At 35.7% G+C, this 18,562-nt stretch overlaps 1 protein-coding gene across 2 annotated transcripts in view; it reads right to left on the bottom strand.

Moving 5' to 3' along the window:
- Positions 1-248: 248 nt before the first annotated feature.
- The window catches only part of LOC145291425 (EF-hand domain-containing protein 1-like), a 35,940-nt gene continuing 17,626 nt past the window's right edge, over positions 249-18,562 (bottom strand). Inside the window, exon 5 of one of the 2 annotated variants that reach the window (XM_080137260.1) lies at positions 249-536. In XM_080137260.1, coding sequence (XP_079993386.1) covers positions 432-536 — 105 coding nt within the window. In that variant the 3' untranslated portion in view covers positions 249-431. Of the gene's footprint in view, positions 537-13,994; positions 14,283-18,562 lie in introns of those variants that run through there. The other variant, XM_080137261.1, reaches the window with a different exon arrangement.

Raw genomic sequence — 18,562 nt, 5'->3', positions numbered from 1 at the left:
ATCGAGGAATTTGAGAAATAATAAGCCTATAACACACCTCAGATATTGTTCTGCCGTTTGTGCATATTATATTTGCATGAAATATCTTGATTTTTAATCCTATTAAGGTCAAAATCCGACGGGAAAAAATGAGTTCATTTTATTTATATAGAGATAAAAAAAAACAATAAAATTAAAGAAGCAGACTTCACTAAAATAATTCACATTTAAGCTATTTTTAAAAAATGACTGAAAACATGAAACGTGTGTAATAAGCTTGATTAAAATTGAAATTACACTTTATTACTGTTATCGCTTTTACTTTATTTTATAAATCCATAATATTTCTTCTTACTATATACCGAAAAGTGGTATCAAAATATTAAATGCTCCATTTTAAAGAGACAAATAAGAAATGATGAAAACTTTGCTGTCTATTTTCAAACCCTGCTTCAATTGGTCGAACTGGGATGGTGTCTTGGTAGATTTGAGCATGGAGGATCGTTGTCTGCTGGATAGGGTGGACTCACTTCAATTCCCTCACTTTCAAGAAATTCCTGTAGAAGAAAGAAGCAGAAGAGTTGAATCAAGAAAGTGACAAAAATATGGTGTATCATTTGTAGTTTAAAGAATCTGTAGCAAAACAAAAAAGAAAAGATCTAACGAGACGCAAAGCAAATTTCACGACACTGGTTGTATCAGAAAAGTCTGATGAGACATAGAACATTGTTCACTGTACACAGGTTTGAACGCTTTCCCCCAACTCCTCCCAGCGACCTGCTTTTATAGTGTCTGGTATGCCTCATTAGCAGGTGTGTCATGTGACCATACGAGAACTGTGTGAGATCGAGAGCTTTAAAAGATCACGGACGCCATCTTAGATCTTTTTGACTTTTCTTTCTTTTCAGCCCACGGGACAGAAGGACGTTTCTGATGTAAGTATTGATTATTTATTTATCGTTTGTACAGCCACACAAAGCACAAACGCATGGCCGCTTGCTTCTTTGATGAGCATCACAGAATCATGAACAATCTCAAAGAGAATGGCAATTCCAAGAGAAATTGGAACGGATCATAGTATTGCAGAATTATTCTAGAATAATAACAACAGCTATAAAATACTGTAATCTTATTTTCTTCAAATAGGTAAAATCCTAATTTTTTTGCCACCCAAATAACAAGGAAAACCAATGGTCATTACCAGCCAATGATAAATCAATGTTAAGTGGTCATCACAAGAATGTAAAATCATTTTCAATGGTTCGATAACTGGAACAGAATTGCAAATCTCGGAAGACATATTGTCATTCAGACTCCAGGAAACACAATTGTCAGTGAGCAATCATTCATGATAACCTGTGTGAGAACTCATAGTGAGTACATAACAGTACAGGGTGGAACAATGAAATTGTCGCCCTAGAAAAGACATGATTCCATTTCCTTTGATGAAAACGGGTTTTCTTTTTTTGTTGCAGACCAACTAGTCGGCCAGTTATGTACAAATCCCAAGAGCGATAGGAGCCTTCTATCATGTCTGAAAGTGACACAATGTTCAACGAGTGAGATGGAAATGTGTTACCGGTCCAAATTATGACAACAGGACCATTGTCAGCACTCTCAAAATGTATCGCTGGGTTGCCATAAATAACAGGGACATGTCCAGGGTGATGAAAACAAAGCTTCCAGCCATGGTTATAGTCTTTGGTGTGGTTTAAAGTGAGGTCCACATCATGCCACCTCACATTTTTAAAGTCGGCTTGAAAGTGAACGCCAAAGTGTACCTAGATATACTGAAGACTGTGGCCGATTCCCTGGTGCAATCAGGTGAGCGCTGGCAGACCCTGGGTGTGGAAGCAGGATTCTGCGCTGGCCTACAAGTCCAAAGAGATCCACGCTTGGCTTCAGAAGGAGTGCTACAACTTTGTACCTTTCTCTCACTGCACCCCTCCTTCCCTGACCTGAATTTGCTGAACTACTTTGTTTGGTCATACGTTGAGAACATCACCAACATGACCTCTCACAACACCAAAGCCAGCATGATCTCCGCACCCCATCGAGTATTCGCCAAGCTCTCACCAGTACTTGTGGAAAAGGCATGCTCCCAGTTCCGGACCTGTATCGAGGCGGTAATTGAGGCTGAAGACGGCTACATTGAATAGATGTCAGCTCTACTACATTAATCAAGTTCTCTGAATTTATTTTTTCAATAAAAGCTTTAAAATAAAGCTGTAGTGATGTTTTCTTTAAGGCGACAAATTTATCGTTCCACCGTGTGTCTTTACATTTGAGACTGTGAATACTAAACTAACCTCTGTATAAAAATGCTACATACATATTCAAGAAGCCTTTTATATGTTTAACATAAACAAACTGACAATACCTACTTAGATATATATAAAAAAAATACGTCCATAAAAATGTAGAGGCACGAACAATGGTTGTATATTTTCTGAGAGATTGAAAAATTGAAAGAGAGAAAACACACTCAGAGTATAACTGATTGTTTTTGAAGAATACTGGAATCCTTAGCTTTTTGTTACTTATATTACAGAGTGAACTTTATTTACGAAAATGAAAGGTGATAAAAAAGGCGAAAATTACTAGAAATCTGGGAAGACTTTTTGGCATTAAGATGCAAGAAACACCTTCCATTTAACCAGCAAGAGATAATTGATAAATGTTGTATGCAAAAGTCATGTATCATGGTTTAATTGTGTTCTAAACAGAAATATTCATTTTGAACCAACAGGCCCTTCTGCTTGTGTGGTGATAACACTTCTCAAATGTAATTGAGATGTTAGGTTGTATAAAAGTGTAAACTTTGGTCAAAATTGGACTTCCTTCTTTAATCAGATTTTTTGGGTTATCGATTTTAGATACTTATCAGACGCATTCCGATATAACCAATGTGACAATATTCCCAGACACATTAAGTACCTTCATGTGAAATTTTTCTCAAAATCAGCCCAGCTGTTTCTGAGTTTATAGGAAACACACTCACACAGACAAAGTTCTTTATATTTATTTATTTAAGCATACATTTTCTTATGTAAGATATAACAGCAATTGCATTGATATCAATGATAAGCATGTGAAGTTTCCTCCTCCTGGTGCAGTGCAGTGGGTCCTCAATTTGAATAAGTAATCAATCGATTTAATTGACTAATGAGCGATTTCACCGATTTCGATAACAATAAAAGTATTGTGTAGATCATTGGTAGATCCTCATTCAACCCCATGTAATGTCCGATCTCCCTACTAATATATATATATATATATATATATATATATATATATATATATATATATATATATATATATATATATAAAATGATGCCTGTGTTAGCAAACTAGCAGTTTTAGTTAGTATTTAGATTTAGAAACAAGCTCGTGAACACAGCCACAGATGGCTGATATGACAGGAAGAGTTTACAGGATCACGCCAGGAAGTTAACGGATGAAACTATTTTTTATATATAACAGAACCTGGTCAACTGCAAAAACCTAATGTCGTCATCTGCCCTGACAGGGATATATATGCGATTGGAAACCACTTGTGAATTTCATACTTCCATGAAACTTCCTCCTTTGGAGGAAGCTAGTTCAACCTGTCTAGTGCCACTTTGGATCAGATCACATTCTCATTGCACTTTTGCTAGGAATTCAATGACACTTTTGATGTACATCTATAATAGGGGTTACTGTCTTAGAGTCTTACACCGTCAATATCTACAAAAGAGAGATGAAACTTTGAGGTCAGGAATGCATAAGTTTAGTCATCATAACAATGCAATTTGCAATCACTTCTAATCCATTCGGGCGGAATAAAAAAATAAGAGTCATTACTTTTGGAATGCCTCTCGCGTTGTCTTAATTTGACAAATATCAATATTCTTTCCGCTTAAATTTTCGGATAATGATTCAACAAGTCGGTGTTAATATCACCAAAAACTAATTCCGCTAATTGTCTTCTGCAATTAGGTTCCAATGCTGAACCTTGCGATACACGGATGAATTTTGTATTGCACGCATTATTCAGCTTCCCAATATCATCTTCGGTGTTATTTTCATGATGTTTAGGTCAATCTAACCTCCAACCTACCTTAGGTGTATCTAGTCACTCTCGGGAACTTTTTTGTCAAACTCAGGGAGCTGAATGGAGTTCCAAACAGAACCCTTTATTTAAACCACAGAGATAGCAAATTGAAGGTTCAATTTTCAGTGCAAACGATACTTATAAACACAATTGTGAATTACTTAAGACCCAGTCCTGGCTGACGGAACAAGAACATGCCGACCCCATGGATTAAATAAAGGATTCTACTAAAAATTCTGTGCAGAAAGAGTTCCAAATTTGACACGATGCACCTGAAGAAGATCGTAGATTACATTAGATGAATGGCACTCAAGATGAGAATATTAGTTTGAAGAATCCAAACACTAGAAAATTATCAATCCTCATCTTAAAAATTTAGAAATGTAATATCAGAGAATGTACTGTGTGATTCAAAGCAAACTTTTATTTCCATTGTTTCATTATCCAATCTGACAAAAACTGTTCTTCATTAATGATTACTAGCTGCATGGAAGTAAAAGAAAAATAACGGCTGACTTGTTTACATGGAAATGGAAATTAATTTTGGTGCCTTTAATTTTGTAATCCAATTATTTTGTGAAACAGAAATTGCTTTAAAGTTTGTTTTCGTACGTTATGCTAAGCAACTAATATGAGGGCCATTCCAAATACAAGGCCTCTTATTTTTTAACTTAAAAACTAAAAAATTGAAATGCTACAAAGACGGGAATGCTACCATTAAAACCAGCAACTTTTTTCTGAACCAGAATTTATTTTTTAAATAGTCACCACGATTCTCAATGCACTTTTGCCAGCTTCTCTAGATGCCTTTGTTAGTCGTAAAAGTCTGGAGCACACATTTTCACTCACATCTCTGTTGTAACTCTGAAATCGATGAACCACTGAACTGTGCTGACATCAACTGCATCGGCTTTGTAAATATTCAACAGGTGCCGATGAATGTTGATCGGTTCAGTTTTTGCTGCATGGAGAAATTCAATCGTGCATCTCTGCTTCTGACGCCCGTCCATAACAAGAGTTGCTTTCTCAGAATCTCACACTGTCAAGATCTGCAAAAGATGTTGCATGTTAAGCTATGCAACACCAGAATTATCGCTGGTTGTGCACGTATGCAATGGATTGTTGAAAATTCCAAAAGAAGAACATTCATTCAGAAATCAAAACATTGCAGAAGGAATGTGCCAACCTTGAAATAGCATTCTTGACCACTGACCAAGATTTAAAACAAAAAACAGCCATTTTGGAATTTGACCTTGAACAAATTTTGATGAGAGGTTTTCAATATAAACAAATGGAAACTAGAGTAGAGGAAAACAGCCAAGAGAGCCAACCTGTTGTCATTTGTCATCAACAATCCACTGCCACACCACATTTCTCTCTCTCTCTCTCTCTCTCTCTGGCTCTTCTATAGCAAGCATGGTTGAATAAAAATAAATGACGGATTTTTTATAAATATTGCTTTCAGCATGATCTTTTTGAAATTCAGGTTGTCATTCATATTATATAAACTCGCATGTAAATGTTGGCACTTGAACCAACAGGGTACAGAGAGCCTACTGTAGAAAGTGCTGCATAACATAACAAAAAGAGATGAAACTTTAGGTCATGAATGCATAAGTTCAGTTATCATAACAATGCAATTCTCAATCCCCTCCGATCCATTCGAGCAGAATAACACAATAGAAGGCATTACTTTAGGAACGTCCCTCAAAGTAAAAAATAAATAACACACACACAAAAACATGCTTGAAGTCATCTAATTTATATGAAGAACCTAAAACAGAGAGTATCAAGAGTATCATTTCACACAATAATAATTTTAATTTAATCTATTTTATTAATTGAGTGAAAATTTCTCCACTTTAACTGTTTTATCAGCCGGAATAATTATATACATGAAAAAGAACCGAAGTAAAATAAAATATGTTTGTACCAATGACGTAATAGAAGGTGAAAAAAATGAGAAATTAAGCTAGTCTGAATCAAGTATGTCAAACAGATTGCTATTTGTGTCTCACTTTGAAAATTTGAAAAGATAATGTTTTACATTAGAAGATATTACTTGAAATGCACATTTTCTTTACTTTTATCAATAAACAATAATACTGGATTATTGGGAATGAGTTTGGTAATAAGGAAATCATTAAGAACTCTTATTACCAAATTGTAAATGGAAGTAATTATCTCCCTTGATTTGAACTCACGAAATAAAGTTTGTATTTGATCCATTTGAGGTCATCTGGTGCAAAAGCTCTTTTCATTATATCAATAACTAGCGGGGGTACCCGGCGTTGCCCGAGTGTTTGTTTCCGGGACGGGGGGGGGGGAGTTTTAAAAAATGTTATGGTAGGTAAGTAGGAAGGATCAAACCCGGAGTCATGAGTAAAAGTAGGAAAATAAAGTGTGAAAAAAAAAAAAAAAAAAAAAACATCTGCAACGTTAACAGTTCGGCCACCAAGAAAAGTCCATTCCAGTTGTTTAGGAAAAAAACAAACAAAAAAAAACGACTACGGTAGGTCGGCGCGAACGTGAAAATATAATGTGAATTGTCCAGCACGCTAACCACTACGCCACAGAGCACTGCAGCTTAGTTTAGTGATTTTAAATAACTTCACATGAAAGAACTACGAAGCCAAACCGGTGTTCTCTTCTCAACTGTTCCTTGTGAACGATCCCCAAACGGTGTTAAGTGGTGGCAGGGGGAGGAGGAATTTATTAGAGAGAAAATATTTTACCACTTCCATTGATCTTAACCGATTTTGGCCGTGACTTCTCAGCAGAAAAAGTATAGAAATCTAAGATTATCGAGGAATTTGAGAAATAATAAGCCTATAACACACCTCAGATATTGTTCTGCCGTTTGTGCATATTATATTTGCATGAAATATCTTGATTTTTAATCCTATTAATGTCAAAATCCGACGGGAAAAAATGAGTTCATTTTATTTATATAGAGATAAAAAAAAACAATAAAATTAAAGAAGCAGACTTCACTAAAATAATTCACATTTAAGCTATTTTTAAAAAATGACTGAAAACATGAAACGTGTGTAATAAGCTTGATTAAAATTGAAATTACACTTTATTACTGTTATCGCTTTTACTTTATTTTATAAATCCACAATATTTCTTCTTACTATATACCGAAAAGTGGTATCAAAATATTAAATGCTCCATTTTAAATAGACAAATAAGAAATGATGAAAACTTTGCTGTCTATTTTCAAACCCTGCTTCAATTGGTCAAACTGGGATGGTGTCTTGGTAGATTTGAGCATGGAGGATAGTTGTCTGCTGGATAGGGTGGGCACACTTCAATTCCCTCACTTTCAAGAAATTCCTGTAGAAGAAAGAAACAGAAGAGTTGAATCAAGAAAGTGACAAAAATATGGTGTATCATTTGTAGTTTAAAGAATCTGTAGCAAAACAAAAAAGAAAAGGTCTAACGAGACGCAAAGCAAATTTCACTACACTGGTTGTATCGAAAAAGTCTGATGAGACATAGAACATTGTTCACTGTACACAGGTTTGAACACTCCCCAACTCCTCCCAGCGACCTGCTTTTATAGTGTCTGGTATGCCTCATTGGCAGGTGTGTCATGTGACCATACGAGAACTGTGTGAGATCGAGGGCTTTAAAAGATCACGGACGTCATCTTAGATCTTTTTGACTTTTCTTTCTTTTCAGCCCACAGGACAGAAGGACGTTTCTGATGTAAGTATTGATTATTTATTTATCGTTTGTACAGCCACACAAAGCACAAACGCATGGCCGCTCGCTTCTTTGATGAGCATCACAGAATCATGAACAATCTCAAAGAGAATGGCAATTCCAAGAGAAATTGGAACGGATCATAGTATTGCAGAATTATGCTAGAATAATGACAACAGTTATAAAATACTGTAATCTTATTTTCTTCAAATAGGTAAAATCATAATTTTTTTTGCCACCCAAATAACAAGGAAAACCAATGGTCATTACCAGCCAATGATAAATCAATGTTAAGTGGTCATCACGAGAATGTAAAATCATTTTCAATGGTTCGATAACTGCAACAGAATTGCAAATCTGGGAAGACATATTGTCATTCAGACTCCAGGAAACACAATTGTCAGTGAGCAATCATTCATGATAACCTGTGTGAGAACTCATAGTGAGTACATAACAGTACAGGGTGGAACAATGAAATTGTCGCCCTAGAAAAGACATGATTCCATTTCCTTTGATGAAAACCGGTTTTCTTTTTTTATTGCAGACCATTAACTAGTCGGCCAGTTATGTACAAATCCCAAGAGCGATAGGAGCCTTCTATCATGTCTGAAAGTGACACAATGTTCAACGAGTGAGATGGAAATGTGTTACCGGTCCAAATTATGACAACAGGACCATTGTCAGCACTCTCAAAATGTATCGCTGGGTTGCCATAAATAACAGGGACATGTCCAGGGTGATGAAAACAAAGCTTCCAGCCATGGTTATAGTCTTTGGTGTGGTTTAAAGTGAGGTCCACATCATGCCACCTCACATTTTTAAAGTCGGCTTGAAAGTGAACGCCAAAGTGTACCTAGATATACTGAAGACTGTGGCCGATTCCCTGGTGCAATCAGGTGAGCGCTGGCAGACCCTGGGTGTGGAAGCAGGATTCTGCGCTGGCCTACAAGTCCAAAGAGATCCACGCTTGGCTTCAGAAGGAGTGCTACAACTTTGTACCTTTCTCTCACTGCACCCCTCCTTCCCTGACCTGAATTTGCTGAACTACTTTGTTTGGTCATACGTTGAGAACATCACCAACATGACCTCTCACAACACCAAAGCCAGCATGATCTCCGCACCCCATCGAGTATTCGCCAAGCTCTCACCAGTACTTGTGGAAAAGGCATGCTCCCAGTTCCGGACCTGTATCGAGGCGGTAATTGAGGCTGAAGACGGCTACATTGAATAGATGTCAGCTCTACTACATTAATCAAGTTCTCTGAATTTATTTTTTCAATAAAAGCTTTAAAATAAAGCTGTAGTGATGTTTTCTTTAAGGCGACAAATTTATCGTTCCACCGTGTGTCTTTACATTTGAGACTGTGAATACTAAACTAACCTCTGTATAAAAATGCTACATACATATTCAAGAAGCCTTTTATATGTTTAACATAAACAAACTGACAATACCTACTTAGATATATATAAAAAAAATACGTCCATAAAAATGTAGAGGCACGAACAATGGTTGTATATTTTCTGAGAGATTGAAAAATTGAAAGAGAGAAAACACACTCAGAGTATAACTGATTGTTTTTGAAGAATACTGGAATCCTTAGCTTTTTGTTACTTATATTACAGAGTGAACTTTATTTACGAAAATGAAAGGTGATAAAAAAGGCGAAAATTACTAGAAATCTGGGAAGACTTTTTGGCATTAAGATGCAAGAAACACCTTCCATTTAACCAGCAAGAGATAATTGATAAATGTTGTATGCAAAAGTCATGTATCATGGTTTAATTGTGTTCTAAACAGAAATATTCATTTTGAACCAACAGGCCCTTCTGCTTGTGTGGTGATAACACTTCTCAAATGTAATTGAGATGTTAGGTTGTATAAAAGTGTAAACTTTGGTCAAAATTGGACTTCCTTCTTTAATCAGATTTTTTGGGTTATCGATTTTAGATACTTATCAGACGCATTCCGATATAACCAATGTGACAATATTCCCAGACACATTAAGTACCTTCATGTGAAATTTTTCTCAAAATCAGCCCAGCTGTTTCTGAGTTTATAGGAAACACACTCACACAGACAAAGTTCTTTATATTTATTTATTTAAGCATACATTTTCTTATGTAAGATATAACAGCAATTGCATTGATATCAATGATAAGCATGTGAAGTTTCCTCCTCCTGGTGCAGTGCAGTGGGTCCTCAATTTGAATAAGTAATCAATCGATTTAATTGACTAATGAGCGATTTCACCGATTTCGATAACAATAAAAGTATTGTGTAGATCATTGGTAGATCCTCATTCAACCCCATGTAATGTCCGATCTCCCTACTAATATATATATATATATATATATATATATATATATATATATATATATATATATATAAAATGATGCCTGTGTTAGCAAACTAGCAGTTTTAGTTAGTATTTAGATTTAGAAACAAGCTCGTGAACACAGCCACAGATGGCTGATATGACAGGAAGAGTTTACAGGATCACGCCAGGAAGTTAACGGATGAAACTATTTTTTATATATAACAGAACCTGGTCAACTGCAAAAACCTAATGTCGTCATCTGCCCTGACAGGGATATATATGCGATTGGAAACCACTTGTGAATTTCATACTTCCATGAAACTTCCTCCTTTGGAGGAAGCTAGTTCAACCTGTCTAGTGCCACTTTGGATCAGATCACATTCTCATTGCACTTTTGCTAGGAATTCAATGACACTTTTGATGTACATCTATAATAGGGGTTACTGTCTTAGAGTCTTACACCGTCAATATCTACAAAAGAGAGATGAAACTTTGAGGTCAGGAATGCATAAGTTTAGTCATCATAACAATGCAATTTGCAATCACTTCTAATCCATTCGGGCGGAATAAAAAAATAAGAGTCATTACTTTTGGAATGCCTCTCGCGTTGTCTTAATTTGACAAATATCAATATTCTTTCCGCTTAAATTTTCGGATAATGATTCAACAAGTCGGTGTTAATATCACCAAAAACTAATTCCGCTAATTGTCTTCTGCAATTAGGTTCCAATGCTGAACCTTGCGATACACGGATGAATTTTGTATTGCACGCATTATTCAGCTTCCCAATATCATCTTCGGTGTTATTTTCATGATGTTTAGGTCAATCTAACCTCCAACCTACCTTAGGTGTATCTAGTCACTCTCGGGAACTTTTTTGTCAAACTCAGGGAGCTGAATGGAGTTCCAAACAGAACCCTTTATTTAAACCACAGAGATAGCAAATTGAAGGTTCAATTTTCAGTGCAAACGATACTTATAAACACAATTGTGAATTACTTAAGACCCAGTCCTGGCTGACGGAACAAGAACATGCCGACCCCATGGATTAAATAAAGGATTCTACTAAAAATTCTGTGCAGAAAGAGTTCCAAATTTGACACGATGCACCTGAAGAAGATCGTAGATTACATTAGATGAATGGCACTCAAGATGAGAATATTAGTTTGAAGAATCCAAACACTAGAAAATTATCAATCCTCATCTTAAAAATTTAGAAATGTAATATCAGAGAATGTACTGTGTGATTCAAAGCAAACTTTTATTTCCATTGTTTCATTATCCAATCTGACAAAAACTGTTCTTCATTAATGATTACTAGCTGCATGGAAGTAAAAGAAAAATAACGGCTGACTTGTTTACATGGAAATGGAAATTAATTTTGGTGCCTTTAATTTTGTAATCCAATTATTTTGTGAAACAGAAATTGCTTTAAAGTTTGTTTTCGTACGTTATGCTAAGCAACTAATATGAGGGCCATTCCAAATACAAGGCCTCTTATTTTTTAACTTAAAAACTAAAAAATTGAAATGCTACAAAGACGGGAATGCTACCATTAAAACCAGCAACTTTTTTCTGAACCAGAATTTATTTTTTAAATAGTCACCACGATTCTCAATGCACTTTTGCCAGCTTCTCTAGATGCCTTTGTTAGTCGTAAAAGTCTGGAGCACACATTTTCACTCACATCTCTGTTGTAACTCTGAAATCGATGAACCACTGAACTGTGCTGACATCAACTGCATCGGCTTTGTAAATATTCAACAGGTGCCGATGAATGTTGATCGGTTCAGTTTTTGCTGCATGGAGAAATTCAATCGTGCATCTCTGCTTCTGACGCCCGTCCATAACAAGAGTTGCTTTCTCAGAATCTCACACTGTCAAGATCTGCAAAAGATGTTGCATGTTAAGCTATGCAACACCAGAATTATCGCTGGTTGTGCACGTATGCAATGGATTGTTGAAAATTCCAAAAGAAGAACATTCATTCAGAAATCAAAACATTGCAGAAGGAATGTGCCAACCTTGAAATAGCATTCTTGACCACTGACCAAGATTTAAAACAAAAAACAGCCATTTTGGAATTTGACCTTGAACAAATTTTGATGAGAGGTTTTCAATATAAACAAATGGAAACTAGAGTAGAGGAAAACAGCCAAGAGAGCCAACCTGTTGTCATTTGTCATCAACAATCCACTGCCACACCACATTTCTCTCTCTCTCTCTCTCTCTCTCTGGCTCTTCTATAGCAAGCATGGTTGAATAAAAATAAATGACGGATTTTTTATAAATATTGCTTTCAGCATGATCTTTTTGAAATTCAGGTTGTCATTCATATTATATAAACTCGCATGTAAATGTTGGCACTTGAACCAACAGGGTACAGAGAGCCTACTGTAGAAAGTGCTGCATAACATAACAAAAAGAGATGAAACTTTAGGTCATGAATGCATAAGTTCAGTTATCATAACAATGCAATTCTCAATCCCCTCCGATCCATTCGAGCAGAATAACACAATAGAAGGCATTACTTTAGGAACGTCCCTCAAAGTAAAAAATAAATAACACACACACAAAAACATGCTTGAAGTCATCTAATTTATATGAAGAACCTAAAACAGAGAGTATCAAGAGTATCATTTCACACAATAATAATTTTAATTTAATCTATTTTATTAATTGAGTGAAAATTTCTCCACTTTAACTGTTTTATCAGCCGGAATAATTATATACATGAAAAAGAACCGAAGTAAAATAAAATATGTTTGTACCAATGACGTAATAGAAGGTGAAAAAAATGAGAAATTAAGCTAGTCTGAATCAAGTATGTCAAACAGATTGCTATTTGTGTCTCACTTTGAAAATTTGAAAAGATAATGTTTTACATTAGAAGATATTACTTGAAATGCACATTTTCTTTACTTTTATCAATAAACAATAATACTGGATTATTGGGAATGAGTTTGGTAATAAGGAAATCATTAAGAACTCTTATTACCAAATTGTAAATGGAAGTAATTATCTCCCTTGATTTGAACTCACGAAATAAAGTTTGTATTTGATCCATTTGAGGTCATCTGGTGCAAAAGCTCTTTTCATTATATCAATAACTAGCGGGGGTACCCGGCGTTGCCCGAGTGTTTGTTTCCGGGACGGGGGGGGGGGGAGTTTTAAAAAATGTTATGGTAGGTAAGTAGGAAGGATCAAACCCGGAGTCATGAGTAAAAGTAGGAAAATAAAGTGTGAAAAAAAAAAAAAAAAAAAAAACATCTGCAACGTTAACAGTTCGGCCACCAAGAAAAGTCCATTCCAGTTGTTTAGGAAAAAAACAAACAAAAAAAAACGACTACGGTAGGTCGGCGCGAACGTGAAAATATAATGTGAATTGTCCAGCACGCTAACCACTACGCCACAGAGCACTGCAGCTTAGTTTAGTGATTTTAAATAACTTCACATGAAAGAACTACGAAGCCAAACCGGTGTTCTCTTCTCAACTGTTCCTTGTGAACGATCCCCAAACGGTGTTAAGTGGTGGCAGGGGGAGGAGGAATTTATTAGAGAGAAAATATTTTACCACTTCCATTGATCTTAACCGATTTTGGCCGTGACTTCTCAGCAGAAAAAGTATAGAAATCTAAGATTATCGAGGAATTTGAGAAATAATAAGCCTATAACACACCTCAGATATTGTTCTGCCGTTTGTGCATATTATATTTGCATGAAATATCTTGATTTTTAATCCTATTAATGTCAAAATCCGACGGGAAAAAATGAGTTCATTTTATTTATATAGAGATAAAAAAAAACAATAAAATTAAAGAAGCAGACTTCACTAAAATAATTCACATTTAAGCTATTTTTAAAAAATGACTGAAAACATGAAACGTGTGTAATAAGCTTGATTAAAATTGAAATTACACTTTATTACTGTTATCGCTTTTACTTTATTTTATAAATCCACAATATTTCTTCTTACTATATACCGAAAAGTGGTATCAAAATATTAAATGCTCCATTTTAAATAGACAAATAAGAAATGATGAAAACTTTGCTGTCTATTTTCAAACCCTGCTTCAATTGGTCAAACTGGGATGGTGTCTTGGTAGATTTGAGCATGGAGGATAGTTGTCTGCTGGATAGGGTGGGCACACTTCAATTCCCTCACTTTCAAGAAATTCCTGTAGAAGAAAGAAACAGAAGAGTTGAATCAAGAAAGTGACAAAAATATGGTGTATCATTTGTAGTTTAAAGAATCTGTAGCAAAACAAAAAAGAAAAGGTCTAACGAGACGCAAAGCAAATTTCACTACACTGGTTGTATCGAAAAAGTCTGATGAGACATAGAACATTGTTCACTGTACACAGGTTTGAACACTCCCCAACTCCTCCCAGCGACCTGCTTTTATAGTGTCTGGTATGCCTCATTGGCAGGTGTGTCATGTGACCATACGAGAACTGTGTGAGATCGAGGGCTTTAAAAGATCACGGACGTCATCTTAGATCTTTTTGACTTTTCTTTCTTTTCAGCCCACAGGACAGAAGGACGTTTCTGATGTAAGTATTGATTATTTATTTATCGTTTGTACAGCCACACAAAGCACAAACGCATGGCCGCTCGCTTCTTTGATGAGCATCACAGAATCATGAACAATCTCAAAGAGAATGGCAATTCCAAGAGAAATTGGAACGGATCATAGTATTGCAGAATTATGCTAGAATAATGACAACAGTTATAAAATACTGTAATCTTATTTTCTTCAAATAGGTAAAATCATAATTTTTTTTGCCACCCAAATAACAAGGAAAACCAATGGTCATTACCAGCCAATGATAAATCAATGTTAAGTGGTCATCACGAGAATGTAAAATCATTTTCAATGGTTCGATAACTGCAACAGAATTGCAAATCTGGGAAGACATATTGTCATTCAGACTCCAGGAAACACAATTGTCAGTGAGCAATCATTCATGATAACCTGTGTGAGAACTCATAGTGAGTACATAACAGTACAGGGTGGAACAATGAAATTGTCGCCCTAGAAAAGACATGATTCCATTTCCTTTGATGAAAACCGGTTTTCTTTTTTTATTGCAGACCATTAACTAGTCGGCCAGTTATGTACAAATCCCAAGAGCGATAGGAGCCTTCTATCATGTCTGAAAGTGACACAATGTTCAACGAGTGAGATGGAAATGTGTTACCGGTCCAAATTATGACAACAGGACCATTGTCAGCACTCTCAAAATGTATCGCTGGGTTGCCATAAATAACAGGGACATGTCCAGGGTGATGAAAACAAAGCTTCCAGCCATGGTTATAGTCTTTGGTGTGGTTTAAAGTGAGGTCCACATCATGCCACCTCACATTTTTAAAGTCGGCTTGAAAGTGAACGCCAAAGTGTACCTAGATATACTGAAGACTGTGGCCGATTCCCTGGTGCAATCAGGTGAGCGCTGGCAGACCCTGGGTGTGGAAGCAGGATTCTGCGCTGGCCTACAAGTCCAAAGAGATCCACGCTTGGCTTCAGAAGGAGTGCTACAACTTTGTACCTTTCTCTCACTGCACCCCTCCTTCCCTGACCTGAATTTGCTGAACTACTTTGTTTGGTCATACGTTGAGAACATCACCAACATGACCTCTCACAACACCAAAGCCAGCATGATCTCCGCACCCCATCGAGTATTCGCCAAGCTCTCACCAGTACTTGTGGAAAAGGCATGCTCCCAGTTCCGGACCTGTATCGAGGCGGTAATTGAGGCTGAAGACGGCTACATTGAATAGATGTCAGCTCTACTACATTAATCAAGTTCTCTGAATTTATTTTTTCAATAAAAGCTTTAAAATAAAGCTGTAGTGTTGTTTTCTTTAAGGCGACAAATTTATCGTTCCACCGTGTGTCTTTACATTTGAGACTGTGAATACTAAACTAACCTCTGTATAAAAATGCTACATACATATTCAAGAAGCCTTTTATATGTTTAACATAAACAAACTGACAATACCTACTTAGATATATATAAAAAAAATACGTCCATAAAAATGTAGAGGCACGAACAATGGTTGTATATTTTCTGAGAGATTGAAAAATTGAAAGAGAGAAAACACACTCAGAGTATAACTGATTGTTTTTGAAGAATACTGGAATCCTTAGCTTTTTGTTACTTATATTACAGAGTGAACTTTATTTACGAAAATGAAAGGTGATAAAAAAGGCGAAAATTACTAGAAATCTGGGAAGACTTTTTGGCATTAAGATGCAAGAAACACCTTCCATTTAACCAGCAAGAGATAATTGATAAATGTTGTATGCAAAAGTCATGTATCATGGTTTAATTGTGTTCTAAACAGAAATATTCATTTTGAACCAACAGGCCCTTCTGCTTGTGTGGTGATAACACTTCTCAAATGTAATTGAGATGTTAGGTTGTATAAAAGTGTAAACTTTGGTCAAAATTGGACTTCCTTCTTTAATCAGATTTTTTGGGTTATCGATTTTAGATACTTATCAGACGCATTCCGATATAACCAATGTGACAATATTCCCAGACACATTAAGTACCTTCATGTGAAATTTTTCTCAAAATCAGCCCAGCTGTTTCTGAGTTTATAGGAAACACACTCACACAGACAAAGTTCTTTATATTTATTTATTTAAGCATACATTTTCTTATGTAAGATATAACAGCAATTGCATTGATATCAATGATAAGCATGTGAAGTTTCCTCCTCCTGGTGCAGTGCAGTGGGTCCTCAATTTGAATAAGTAATCAATCGATTTAATTGACTAATGAGCGATTTCACCGATTTCGATAACAATAAAAGTATTGTGTAGATCATTGGTAGATCCTCATTCAACCCCATGTAATGTCCGATCTCCCTACTAATATATATATATATATATATATATATATATATATATATATATATATATATATATATATATATAAAATGATGCCTGTGTTAGCAAACTAGCAGTTTTAGTTAGTATTTAGATTTAGAAACAAGCTCGTGAACACAGCCACAGATGGCTGATATGACAGGAAGAGTTTACAGGATCACGCCAGGAAGTTAACGGATGAAACTATTTTTTATATATAACAGAACCTGGTCAACTGCAAAAACCTAATGTCGTCATCTGCCCTGACAGGGATATATATGCGATTGGAAACCACTTGTGAATTTCATACTTCCATGAAACTTCCTCCTTTGGAGGAAGCTAGTTCAACCTGTCTAGTGCCACTTTGGATCAGATCACATTCTCATTGCACTTTTGCTAGGAATTCAATGACACTTTTGATGTACATCTATAATAGGGGTTACTGTCTTAGAGTCTTACACCGTCAATATCTACAAAAGAGAGATGAAACTTTGAGGTCAGGAATGCATAAGTTTAGTCATCATAACAATGCAATTTGCAATCACTTCTAATCCATTCGGGCGGAATAAAAAAATAAGAGTCATTACTTTTGGAATGCCTCTCGCGTTGTCTTAATTTGACAAATATCAATATTCTTTCCGCTTAAATTTTCGGATAATGATTCAACAAGTCGGTGTTAATATCACCAAAAACTAATTCCGCTAATTGTCTTCTGCAATTAGGTTCCAATGCTGAACCTTGCGATACACGGATGAATTTTGTATTGCACGCATTATTCAGCTTCCCAATATCATCTTCGGTGTTATTTTCATGATGTTTAGGTCAATCTAACCTCCAACCTACCTTAGGTGTATCTAGTCACTCTCGGGAACTTTTTTGTCAAACTCAGGGAGCTGAATGGAGTTCCAAACAGAACCCTTTATTTAAACCACAGAGATAGCAAATTGAAGGTTCAATTTTCAGTGCAAACGATACTTATAAACACAATTGTGAATTACTTAAGACCCAGTCCTGGCTGACGGAACAAGAACATGCCGACCCCATGGATTAAATAAAGGATTCTACTAAAAATTCTGTGCAGAAAGAGTTCCAAATTTGACACGATGCACCTGAAGAAGATCGTAGATTACATTAGATGAATGGCACTCAAGATGAGAATATTAGTTTGAAGAATCCAAACACTAGAAAATTATCAATCCTCATCTTAAAAATTTAGAAATGTAATATCAGAGAATGTACTGTGTGATTCAAAGCAAACTTTTATTTCCATTGTTTCATTATCCAATCTGACAAAAACTGTTCTTCATTAATGATTACTAGCTGCATGGAAGTAAAAGAAAAATAACGGCTGACTTGTTTACATGGAAATGGAAATTAATTTTGGTGCCTTTAATTTTGTAATCCAATTATTTTGTGAAACAGAAATTGCTTTAAAGTTTGTTTTCGTACGTTATGCTAAGCAACTAATATGAGGGCCATTCCAAATACAAGGCCTCTTATTTTTTAACTTAAAAACTAAAAAATTGAAATGCTACAAAGACGGGAATGCTACCATTAAAACCAGCAACTTTTTTCTGAACC

This window comes from Euprymna scolopes, chromosome 12, assembly GCF_053919585.1.
Source record: "Euprymna scolopes isolate OS-2025 chromosome 12, ASM5391958v1, whole genome shotgun sequence".
NCBI classification, from domain to species: Eukaryota; Metazoa; Mollusca; class Cephalopoda; order Sepiida; family Sepiolidae; genus Euprymna; species Euprymna scolopes.
The sequence above is the reverse complement of the archived record's forward strand: the minus strand, read 5'-3'. Positions and strand labels throughout refer to the sequence as shown.